This window comes from Macrobrachium rosenbergii, chromosome 6 (genome assembly GCF_040412425.1).
Source record: "Macrobrachium rosenbergii isolate ZJJX-2024 chromosome 6, ASM4041242v1, whole genome shotgun sequence".
NCBI lineage: Eukaryota > Metazoa > Arthropoda > Malacostraca > Decapoda > Palaemonidae > Macrobrachium > Macrobrachium rosenbergii.
The window spans coordinates 39,071,512-39,083,634 of NC_089746.1; the positions used below are offsets into that span (position 1 = coordinate 39,071,512).

Sequence of the window (12,123 nt, forward strand, 5' to 3'; positions counted from 1 at the left end):
ACAATGCGTTTGCTATTTGTTGTTTTCAGTATGTATGTATATATATATATATAGTATATATATATATATATATATATATATATATATATATATATATATATTTATTTATTTATTATATATATATATTATATATATATATATATACTGTATATATATATATATTTTTTTCTTTATATATATATATATATATATATATATATATATATATATATATATATATATATATATATATATATATATATATATATGTGTGTGTGTATATGCGCGCGCGTGTCTCTGTATGCATTCACTCATGGAGATTCACCTCTGCTTGTAGATCTGTGACAATATTGATAAGAAATTATACATATATCTTGTTGATACAGAAATGCAAAAGTAGTTGGCTGTAAAAAGTATGCGTTATTATCTTAAAATAGCAATAACGTGATTGTAAGATAAAAGCTGATAAACGTTGATAGAATGCTATCTTTCATCGTCAGCTACAAAAATAGAAATAATGGATAATGTAAACTTTTTATCGCGGCGTTTTTACCCAAGAATTATTTCCTTCTTTCTGTTGACGTTTGTAATTTGTTACAAAGTGTCCCATATAAAGTGGCTTGTTGCTATTTCAAAATATGAAAGAATTTAAACACACACACACGCACACACACACACACACACATATATATATATATATATATATATATATATATATATATATATATATATTTATATATATATTATGTGTATGTATATATATATATATATATATATATATATATACACACATATATATATATATATATATATATATATATATATATATATATGTATTTATATATTTTTATATTTGTGTTTACAATTATACATGCATATATATATATATATATATATATATATATATATATATATATATATATATATATATATATATATATATATATATATATATATACACATAGTATATATAAAATATACCCTCTCAAAATAGAAAAATATGTGGTAAATTATCTTATTCTTCTATGGTATTATTTCTGTAGTTGCGTCACTGAAGTGATTAACTTTGTTGTTGATTTCTTCTGTACAAAACCAATTGAGTTATCAACTTAAAAAAAAAAAATATTTCCTCCTCCAGCACCTCCAGTCTATCAACTACCCGTTCAGGCAATCTTCCACTTTGTTCTGCATCCCCCTCTCTTTTGTACATTATCAATGCCGTTCTATTTCCACTTTTCTGGTCGTCCCTCCTTCTTGATCAGTTTTAGTTTTTGAAAACTATTGTGCCGGCTTTGTCTACCCGTCCGCCCTCAGATCTGAAAAACTACTGAGACTAGAGGGCTGCAAATTGATATGTTGATCATCCATCCTCCAGTCATCAAACATACCAAATTGCAGCCCTCTAGCCACAGTAGTTTTTATTTCATTTAAGGTTAAAGTTAGCCATAATCGTGCATCTGGCAGCGATATAGGACATGCCACTACCGGTCCGTGGTTAAAGCTCTATGGGACGCGGCTCATATAGCATTATACCGCGACCACCGAAAGATACATCTATTTTTGATGGTCTTGATGATAAGATGTACAGAAAACTCGATTCCGCCGAAGAATCTTCGGCTCATTTTCACTTGCTTATGTATTCTGGTCACCTTACCAATGGTCGTGTCTCATGCTACTCTTATCAAATGGCTTGTTATTACTTATGATCCAAGAACTTCTCCACTAGTTATCTTCCCAAGGGTCCACTTCAAACCCTTTATCTCTGGAAACCTCTCAATCACGCTGACTTCACCCAGTTTGTAGTTCTCTTCATTCCTAAGATTTTCAGAGTACTGCATTCACCGTTCTATTGTACCTTTCAGTCCAATTTTCACGTCTCCATCTTCAAATTTTGTCTAGTTTTTCTCCTTTTGCATGTTCCTCAATCATTCCGCTGTTTAAAATGCTTTCTCTTTTTTTTCTCTCTCTCTCTCTCCTTTTCTCCTTTTATATTTCGAACGGGCGATTCTATGTTTGGGAAATGAAACAGGATAAAACTTAGAGCTCATTTATTTTCTTAATAAATGTATTTTTTCATTAGACATGTAACGTTCTGAGCATCGTACCTGATACTATCAGGCAAAATAACATAACAGAAATGTGAAAAAGACTAGTATTAATAATGAGAGTGACAGCCTTGCCATACTTGAAGAGCCATTGCGTAAAACAGAACATTCAGAGAATAAGTACTTGTTTCTCTGACAACCTTGAGTTTAAGGAAGAAATGTAGTAAAGTCCTACAATATCTCCTTTTGGTTAAAGGCTGTTAGACTGCCAGAGCTTTTATACAAAAATACACTTACTATAAAAATGTATGAATGATATATGTACTTAGAAAATTTAACATCTTAGCAAAATCTTTTCAATAGGAATCTACCCAGATTGTACTTCATGTAAGATAATAAACGATTTGTATTATGAATACAAACAAATCGAATCATATTTACCTATGTAACTGCAAATAAATATAGAGTACACAAGATTCCATTTAGAAAACTCTTACAGGAATTCACTCATCTGAACAGGCTACACATGATGAATTTTAACCAGATTTTACACTCAAGAGTAAAGAAGTGTACGTCAGATAATAAATTATGACTAACATGAGATTTTTTTCGCGTTCACAAGGTCATGTATGACCTAATACGAGAGTTGTGAATGATTCTCAGTCATGTTTCTTACTGATATAAAACTGAAATCAGCTATTACTTTATTTTTCACCTCAACGAACTATTTTTCCTTTTCCAGAGACTGACTCGGTGTTGTACCGATTTCTAAATGATTCTTAATAACATGGCTGAATAACTCTTCGCATTAAACGTCTCCTAGCAGGGATTTTCCGGGTGTCCTTTTCTTCTCTTACATCCTTCTCATTTTGAGGGTTTTTTGACGAGTCTCTCACTGACGTTGCCAATGGACTGCTCGAACTGTCACAAACCGAACCTGGGAAAAGCAATTTTTTTTTTAACGTATGTAGAAGGAATAGTGTTAACTGATGTAAACAGCATATAATATTTGTACATAACAACACATTTACTTTACTTTGCTATATAAGCAAACTGAGAGTCTCTGCATCAAACGTTCTGACAGACTATTCTTGCTAAAACATCTGGATAAAAGTCCCAGTTTATTTTTAAATAATTATGGAAAATTAGGATATTTTGGAACCATTCAAGAAAATCCAGGTAATTTTTCTTAAAGTTTAGGTCCTCCATAAACACTATATTTGCAGTGAAATTATATAAAAAAAAAACCTGAACATTGCAGTAATGAGAAACTATATAGCATCAATATTTATGGGTATCAGGATATACAGGTGCTTCTTATCTGTATTCAACAGAGATAGAAAAATATTTGATGAAGAACTGAAAATAGTTTGCCATCCTCTGTCTTCTGTTTTGCATATCAGCAGCGAGGTTGAAAAGACAGATAAAGTAGTCGCAGTATTCTGTTAACTGTTTGTACCAGATAACAGGTCTCTTACAGAGAGAATAACAAAGTTCGAAACTTAACATAATTCTGACGGGACAGGGAAAATTTTTATGATACACAATTGACAAATAAACCTTAATCCTTTCTTCGAACTTCTACATTAATGTATACTCAGTATCTTTCACTACTTATTCTGCACGGACAATGAGGGTTTCACTTATGATGTTAAAATCATAATTTATCTTCTGTAAAATTACAGTGGTTTTCTACAACTTACTTATATTTATTATAGTGTATTTGTCATTAATGGCATTTTCAGTCAATTTCTAAATGCGTAAAGCAGTCGAGTCTTCTTGAAAACAATTTAGTGTCTGGAGAAGTGGATTTTCCTAGGTAAGCAAAGAAAATTGTATTTTGATATATATATATATATATATATATATATATATATATATATATATATATATATATATATAATATATATAATATATATATATATACACTGTATATATATGTTTTATATATATTTATATATATAAATATATATATATATATATATATATATTATATATTAGTATATATAATATACACTTATATATATATATATATATATATATATATATATATATATATATATATATATATATATATATATATATATATATATATATATATATATATATATATATATCTATATCTGCTATAGTAGATGACAACGTCATACCTTTTAACTTCTCAGGTCTGTAGTATTTTGTGATCAAGAACTGAGAACACATGAAAATCACGCAGAAAACAGCATCGAAAATTCCGACGAGTAAAAACATCACAGCTCCCCCAACAGACTGAAACAGGACCCCTCCTAGAAAACCTGCCGTAGACTGTCCTGAAATACGAAAGAGAAAAATAGATTTCTTCTATCTCTGACACTTTTGGCGTCCATCACATTGACGACCTCACACTCGATTTCCATAGTTGCATTTTTTTCAGATATTTAAAAATTTGACGTACCTAAATGAATCCATAAATTCTATTCTTGGCTTGATATTTTTTTATCGTGTCAGAATTACCTCAGATTTTATTTAAAAGACTTAGTTTATTGCCAGTTTTTGACATTATTTGTATATATTATGCATGTAAGATATAAGAGTATTTATGAAAAAATGATGGACTGAACGATTTGTTTTTAATTTAAGAAATGTAGGGTTTTTCTTTATTATCCAAACTATTCACAAAAAATAACGTACTTCAGGCCTCGACGACCGTAAACATTACGAAACTAAACTATGTAAAAGAATCAATTACTCAAAACCCAGTTTCATCCGAAAATCGATGCGGTTGCATTAATGATGCTTACCTATCAAAAATAAAGCTCTGACTAGTGCCTGGAGAGTTGCCTGTGCCCCAGGTGGTGCCAGGTGACTGGCATAAGCTGCCATGCAGGCATGGAATAAGGCATAGCTTATGCCATTGAGGAACTCAACTGGTAGGAACAACCAAGGATTACTTAAGGTGTAATAAAGACAGCACCGTATGGCCAGAGTCCCCAGGCATCCAGCAAGTATCACGTTGTATCCAAATCGCTTTATGATCATTCCTGTCAATGACAAAAAAGAAAGGAAAAAGTGGATATTGCCCTGGATAAAAAAAAAAGACGAAAGCGGGAATGAGAAGAAATAGGAAAAAAGTAAAGTAGTAAAAGAGACAGTTTAGAGAATGCCTCGAATAATTGATGGTAAAAGCCAATAAGAGATGATAAATCTTTATTCACATCTAATCATAGTTTATAAGCTAAGAAAAGTAATTAAGAGAGTAGCTGGGATGATTTCGATCTTTAAAATGAATCTAAGAATAACTCCATACAAGAAGAAACTGTATTAATCTGAGACTTTAATTTCAAAAATACTCAATCTATATTTTGTTCAGACCTTAAAAATGGCCACCAAAGATTTACAGGTTCCTCTTACCCGAGAGGAAAAAGAAAGGAACATCTCCTCCGAATGTCTCGATGCCTATATCTAGTCCTTGTAGGAGTTTCAAATTTGCAAATTCCGGGTCCCACTTAATGGATACATCCTCGATATACATCAGTTTGAACACCCATAGGAGCCCTAAGGATGTTCCCATAACAAAGGCCGTTACCTAGGTATTCATGATGTAGCAGTGGGAATTTACTAAAGACTGCATAGTATCGCTTAAAAATGCTTTTTATGGTTAAGAAGTGAGAATTTAACATCTCATTTTTTCCGTACAAAACTATTCATATTAAACCATTTGTTACTATTATCAATAAAATTCAATGCACAATGGGGCTCACTGATCTAATGTGTTGTTTATGATGATTTTACTGTGAAGTAAAACTAAATCACTTCACCTGTACAAAACAAACAGCACAAAATGTTTATTGTCATTGGCGGTAAACTTTATACTAATCATTCTTATTCATTAAGGCACAAGAATAAGACTACATTACATATTACTTACAAAGAAAAGCAAGGTTTGAGGACGAACGAGAACATTCCCAACATCCCCCATTTTTACTTTGCGCTCTGTAGAGGAAGAGATTTTCATTCTAGACACAAGTATCATGTCTGCCGTCATGAGCACAACACAGATAATCACTGCAGGAAGGTAGTCGGTTTGAGGTAGTTCCTTGGAATAAAGGTCTACCAGAGCTCCTGTGATAACCGAGAAAAGGCCCATGCCAATGGTACCCCAAAGTCGCTGTTCACCATACTTGTGTCTTTCGCTTCCTATTTAAAATGAAGAATTGAAAAATTAGAATGTCGATAACGTTGCTGTCCTCTTTCAAAATGTACAAGTAATTGTCGACTCAGTTGAAATGTCAAAACATCACTGTCTGCGATATACACTTTATAAAATATTTCCCTTGAACTCGAATATAATGACATGGAAAAGGGTAAACTTGAAACTCACCAAGAATTTGTAAACAAACAGCGTCCGTGATCGTTACGCAGGCACTGAGTCCCATCTGTTCAATCAATAGAGCCCCAAATATCAACCAGAACTGTGGATATTTCATGAGGTAAGATAGTGCTGAAGAATCTTCGGACTCTGTGGAGTCTCTTGAAACTGGAGAAGGGAACTGTCCTTCCTCGACGATCAGTTCTGGGTCAATCATGTCCTTGAGGAGATCAGTAACTGATGGAAACTGAGGGCCCGTTCTATTGGAGACTGAACTATCTTCAGTCTGTTCAGGGTTCATGAGACCATCACGGATGTGGAGCTCTTCGTAAGCAGAGAAATTAGTAAACGGGTCACTGATACTTCGAAGAACATTTCCAGTGTTTTCTTCATCAAGTGGAAGACTTGGGAACTGGGCACTGATATCCTGAAGGACATTACTAGTGTTTTCTTCATCACGTGGAAGGCCTGGAAGGCCATAAGCTGCCAAGACTCCCGTGGTGAGAAAGACGAGAGAACACAAGAATACAGCGCGATGTGCCCGAAAATAATCTGCAGATGCCCCTGATACACTGTTGGCTATCAAGCCAACCATGGGCATTGTACTCCATAGGAACCCGATGCCCTGAGGTGTTACCCCCTTCTGTCTTGCGATCAGAGGGAGAACCATTACCAGAAATGCAGAGCCTGAAACAAGTAAGAGTCATTTTAGCATTTTCTAAGAAAGATCTTGCATTTTAAAGAAGCTAACGTGACGTAGTATGAGAAATACCTTGAGAGAGAGAGAGAGAGAGAGAGAGAGAGAGAGAGAGAGAGAGAGAGAGAGAGAGAGATAGAGAGAGAGAAATGGGATGGAAAGTCGGTAAGACGAAATGTCTTGAACGCGTTTGATGGTTGCCCTTCTGGAATAACTAAAGAACACTAATACGTCTAGTTGTGTATATTCGCTGGAAAGTCTGATGTTTTGATACCGGATAATCGTGTATCAGTGCTGACATACTAAACGAATTCATGTGCTTGAAATTGTAGTGATCGAGTGCCATCATGTGTTTATTTACCTATGATATTTTCCACAAAAACCTGGCCGATAACTTTGTGAACTACTTTGAAGAAAAAATTGAAAGAATCTGTCATAGATTAGATAAGAAAAGTCCCTCCTGATCTCCCGGTGATTGCAATGAGAAATAGAAAATTCGGTAAGTTTAAAGAACTGAACATGAATGACTGACAAAACGATGAGAATAGTAAAAAACACCTATTGCGAAAATGACCCGTTTCTTATAAGTGATGTAAAAGAGGCAAAAAACTTTGATCAGTTGCGGGAGCTATCTTTTGATATTGTCAACACGAGTCTAGCACAGGCACCTTTCCCAAATAACGAAAAGCTTGCTTGTGTAAAGCCGGCCTATAAGGAAAAGGTGTGAATGTCGGCGAAGAAATTGAAACTTAATGAAGACAAAACTGAGTGTATGCTATTTGGATCTGACAGTGCACCACGAAAATATGAACACTTCAAAAGAATAACTATTGGTTCGTCAACAATAAATACTGTAGCAGCAGCGAGGAACTTAAGAGTATTTATTGATAATAAATTGTCGATGAAGAACCATATATAACATATTACAAAAACCTGTAACTATCATATTATAAACATTGCATTTATTAGAAAATACCTAAACGAAGAAACTCTGAAAACAGCAATTTGCAACCAAATACTTTCGAGGCTTGACTACTGCAACGTTATATACTACGGTCTCCCTAACTACCTACTAAGAAAATTGCAAGGAGTACAAAATAGAGCCGCCAGGTTAATAAAAGGACTACGTTCCCGTGATAAAATAACCCCAGCACTAATTGAGCTACATTGGCTCCCAGTAAAAGCTAGAATAGAATATAAAATACTACTTACAGTCTTTAAAGCACTAAAATATGATGAACCAACATATCTGAGAAACTACTTAAGCTTCTTTAGACCCGAAATGAATATTGTAATCAGACATGCAAGTGAAGCATATAAGCTGTTTGAACCTAGAACAAATTGTTAGTCAGGCGAGAGAGCATTTGTACACTGCGCACCAAGACTATGCAACAAAATACCACCTGAAGTGAAGAGCATACAAGAAAGCAAATTTAAAAAGGAAACTAAAGACTCTCCTATTCTGCAGGAAGGAGCTACGATACTGACGAGAAAACACTTACTTAAAGACAATTATAAAATATAAGAAGCACCTTATTTTGAAAACGTACATGGTAGCCCGCCAGAGAGGGAATTATCCCTGTAGAGGGCTGTACATAAAACCAAACAAAGTGAAACATATAGCGAAAAATACTACTTATGTTTCATATTAATTGCATCTAACGTTAGTTTATGCTAGTTTGTTTAAGCATATTTTACCAGAAACCCTTGAGCAAAGATTATATCAACAGTAGTATTATTAACATTAATATTACCTGTAAAATATCACTGTTTTGCGCTAGTGTTTTACTCACAATTTCATTTCTTTAATTAAGAAGGACTGCAAGAAGTGAATCATATGAATTCAACTAAGAAGTATCGGCTAAATCAAAATATAATACCCAGATGCCGTTCGTGATCTTACCTGCATATCTTAGGAAGTAATGTAGCTTGATGGGCAATAAACTCCGGTTGATATGCATCTTGATGTTGTAACAGTGTATGATTATTAACCAGCTTCGTAGGAGTTTAGACTATCCAGGACACTTCCAAAAAGCCTTATAAATTCTTATATTCGAGTTTCAACTCCAGTTTGTCTCAAAGGCCCAAAAAACTTGACGACTTCGCTGCTTTGCGTAAATTATCGATGTCTTTTACTGAGAATCAAAGACAAATTCAGCGCATATATCTCTTCCTTATCTTTGCTTATCACCTGAAGACGCAGCAGTAATAGGCAGCGGTGTCAGCGTGGTAATGACACTGCTTCTGAACGCCGTGATATGCTATCGCCATCCTTTCATGCCAGTTCTTAGTAGTTCTGAACTCGGCTGCTGTCCCTTATATATGGGCACCCAAGTGGCAAACATACGCACTCACATATTTACTGTTGCTAGGCGTTTGTAATCCGTCGTCTGTTGCCATGTCGCTGTTGATATTAGTATTGAGCTCCCAATTATCTCACTGACTATTTTTTACAATTTGATTATTTTCCGTGTTGATTTTAATTAATTATGCGTACATAATAGGTTGCATGGTTACACGAAGAACGAGAGAGAGAGAGAGAGAGAGAGAGAGAGAGAGAGAGAGAGAGAGAGAGAGAGAGAAACCCTATTGACACAGCGAACAGTCAACCATTGTAATCTTGATGGAAAAAAAATTAACCATTTGTCTTGATGACTTGTGTTCCTGTCTTCGATGTCATATAAATATACGTATATAAATCCCAACACCAGCCCTTCCCCTCCCCAAACGACCCTGGGTTAAATTGATAGTGTTTACACAGGAACCCAAGGGGTTGGTCTGTCGTAGGATTCATTTATATAGTTAACAGTTTTGCATTGCCATTCTCAGCAGTGATTATGTTTTTATTTCTCCCAAGTTCTGTTAATTAAAAGTAGAAATCAGGAAAGGCAGCTGTCCTTAAAACATCTGCCAAAATAAATTGTGAAATTTAATGAGCATTCGCTGATTGGTAAAAATTAGTTAAAGCTCATCGACGCTGCAAAGAACCTTAAGTAATGAACCGTGCAAGGTGCACTGACAGGACTAAACATCCCCGCCCGCCGCCCACCCCAGCCCCTACGGGCCGTTTTGCTTAGTTAACTGTTGTTTATACCCCCACAATAATTATATGAATATATGTGTAGATTCTGACAGAGAGGCTTTAAAGAAGGAAATTTTATTTTACAGAAGAACTATGTTCTTCTTACCATTAAAAACAAAAGCTGGCCACTTTTCGATGCAGAAAAATAATGAATAATCAGCATTTTAAGAATTCCTTATTTCATATTTATTTGAAAACATTCTATATGGATTCAAAGACTTTGTGGTTATAGGCATAAACACAGGATGAACGATTGCTGTTTGATAATATGCCAAAAAGTTTGATTTTCTTTAATATTTAAAAAAAAACAAGGACAATAATTTTAATAACTAAAAATATGAAAATAAAGAAAATGATTGTGACATCATAGATTATTATTTTTGTTTTTGATGAAACTGATATTGGTTGCCATAAGAACCATAGTTTTTCTTAAAATTTGTTTGTCAAATGACTTCCTCATTTTAGTGCATATCATGTTTAAATTTTCTAAAAATTTCCCTCATATGATCTACTTTCAATTTGTATTACTTTTCTCAGCATCTTCATTCTTGAATGGAGACATGCAAAGTTGTCTAAGGATCCACTGTATATGAAAATTGAGAATATTATTTTGCTAAATGATCACATGGCTTGGATTTCTGCCTCAAAGATTTTTATCACTTACAGAATACTGAGGGGCAATAAATGTAAATTTTTAACGTCCTGTAGTAACAGAAATACATCCTCCTTGTACTCTTCATGATACAAACTTGTACACACTGAAAATATTTATTTAAAAACTATGAATATACCCCAAAACATCATAAACATCTAGTAGAATATATAAGACATATAGGTCCATACTAAGCAATACCACAAATCATTCCAAATCTTCCCATGTGGGATTTTCATCCAAAGCACCCAACAAAACACACCAATTTTCCTTGCCTAGCAATGCTTCTGTTTTCATAGCAAAACAACATGCAATAAGTTAAGCCATTGAAATTATTTTAGTTTAATATTCAAAGTTAAAACCAAAAAAGGCCTTGCACAAATAAAATTTCCACCATTTCATCCAATTAACAGCTGAAATGAAAATGCTCTAAGGAACATCCAGCAAAATATCAAATGCCTTGGTTGACACACTAAGTACAATAATGGTTTTATATCAAATACTGTGGTTGACACACCAAGTACAATAATGGCTTTATCTAGTGGAGTAGAAAGACGATGTTAAGGACATAATATTTCAGAGCTAACACAAAAGCTTCCAATTTGGAAAAAGCCACCGTAACTAGAAAAATAGACTATTCTAACAATCCTGTTCTGGCCAGTATACCTTTGGTAAAATGAGTGGTTTGAACACTGTACAGACACCATTACCCTTCACTACTATTAGATGCAAAAATAAATTACTTCTATCTGCGACAAACTCATATATGATAAACTTCAAGGGTCATAATGTGTATATAAGAAAGGAATGCTAATTAATACAAACACAATAATATAATAAATAACATTTATTGATGATACCGCATCATTTCATAATCTATGTCGTAAAGAGAAGATGGTTGCAAAGGCTTTTGTGCACTGAGAAAAGTCTTCCATCTAATACTCTGTCTACAAAACATTTCGAGTACTAAACTTCATAGTCATAGCAACTTCGAAACTATCTACTCAGAAGACACAAACATACAATGCTGCTTGATTGCAATCACCATTAAGGAACTGGTTTTCTGACATTTCAAATCCAATACAACACTTAAGAAATTACAGAACATTCACAAACCTTGAAATCACACATACTGTACAGCATTTTTTTGTGCTGGTCTTTTGTGACTACAGTACTGAAAAATTAATGATAAACAGAGATGCTCTTCACAACAATAAATACATGTCCTGATCTGACACGATATTCCATTACAAAATAAAAAAATTTGGGCATTACCTCATTTTATTTTTTCACAGTTTATTTTATTTTTCTTTTCAATGT

General features: G+C 33.7%; 1 protein-coding gene across 1 annotated transcript; it reads right to left on the reverse strand.

Annotated features, from left to right (window-relative positions):
• Positions 1-2,012: 2,012 nt before the first annotated feature.
• LOC136839458 (major facilitator superfamily domain-containing protein 6-like) lies at positions 2,013-9,364 on the reverse strand. Its single transcript, XM_067105517.1, has 7 exons — positions 8,973-9,364; positions 6,385-7,059; positions 5,932-6,200; positions 5,415-5,589; positions 4,805-5,044; positions 4,175-4,333; positions 2,013-2,961 (listed from the first exon to the last, which is right to left on the reverse strand). The coding sequence occupies exons 1-7, from the start codon at positions 9,028-9,030 to the stop codon at positions 2,804-2,806; spliced, it is 1,734 nt and encodes a 577-aa protein (XP_066961618.1). The 5' UTR covers positions 9,031-9,364; the 3' UTR covers positions 2,013-2,803.
• Positions 9,365-12,123: the final 2,759 nt, after the last annotated feature.

Excerpts from the sequence above, each read along its gene's own strand:
- LOC136839458 (XM_067105517.1), bottom strand. The coding sequence starts at position 9,030 with ATGCATATCAACCGGAGTTTATTGCCCATCAAGCTACATTACTTCCTA. Across the intron at positions 5,045-5,414 it reads TCCTTTCTTTTTCCTCTCGG|GAATGATCATAAAGCGATTT; the intron begins GTAAGAGGAACC and ends TGTCATTGACAG. Across the intron at positions 2,962-4,174 it reads CAGACCTGAGAAGTTAAAAG|GTTCGGTTTGTGACAGTTCG; the intron begins GTATGACGTTGT and ends TGCTTTTCCCAG.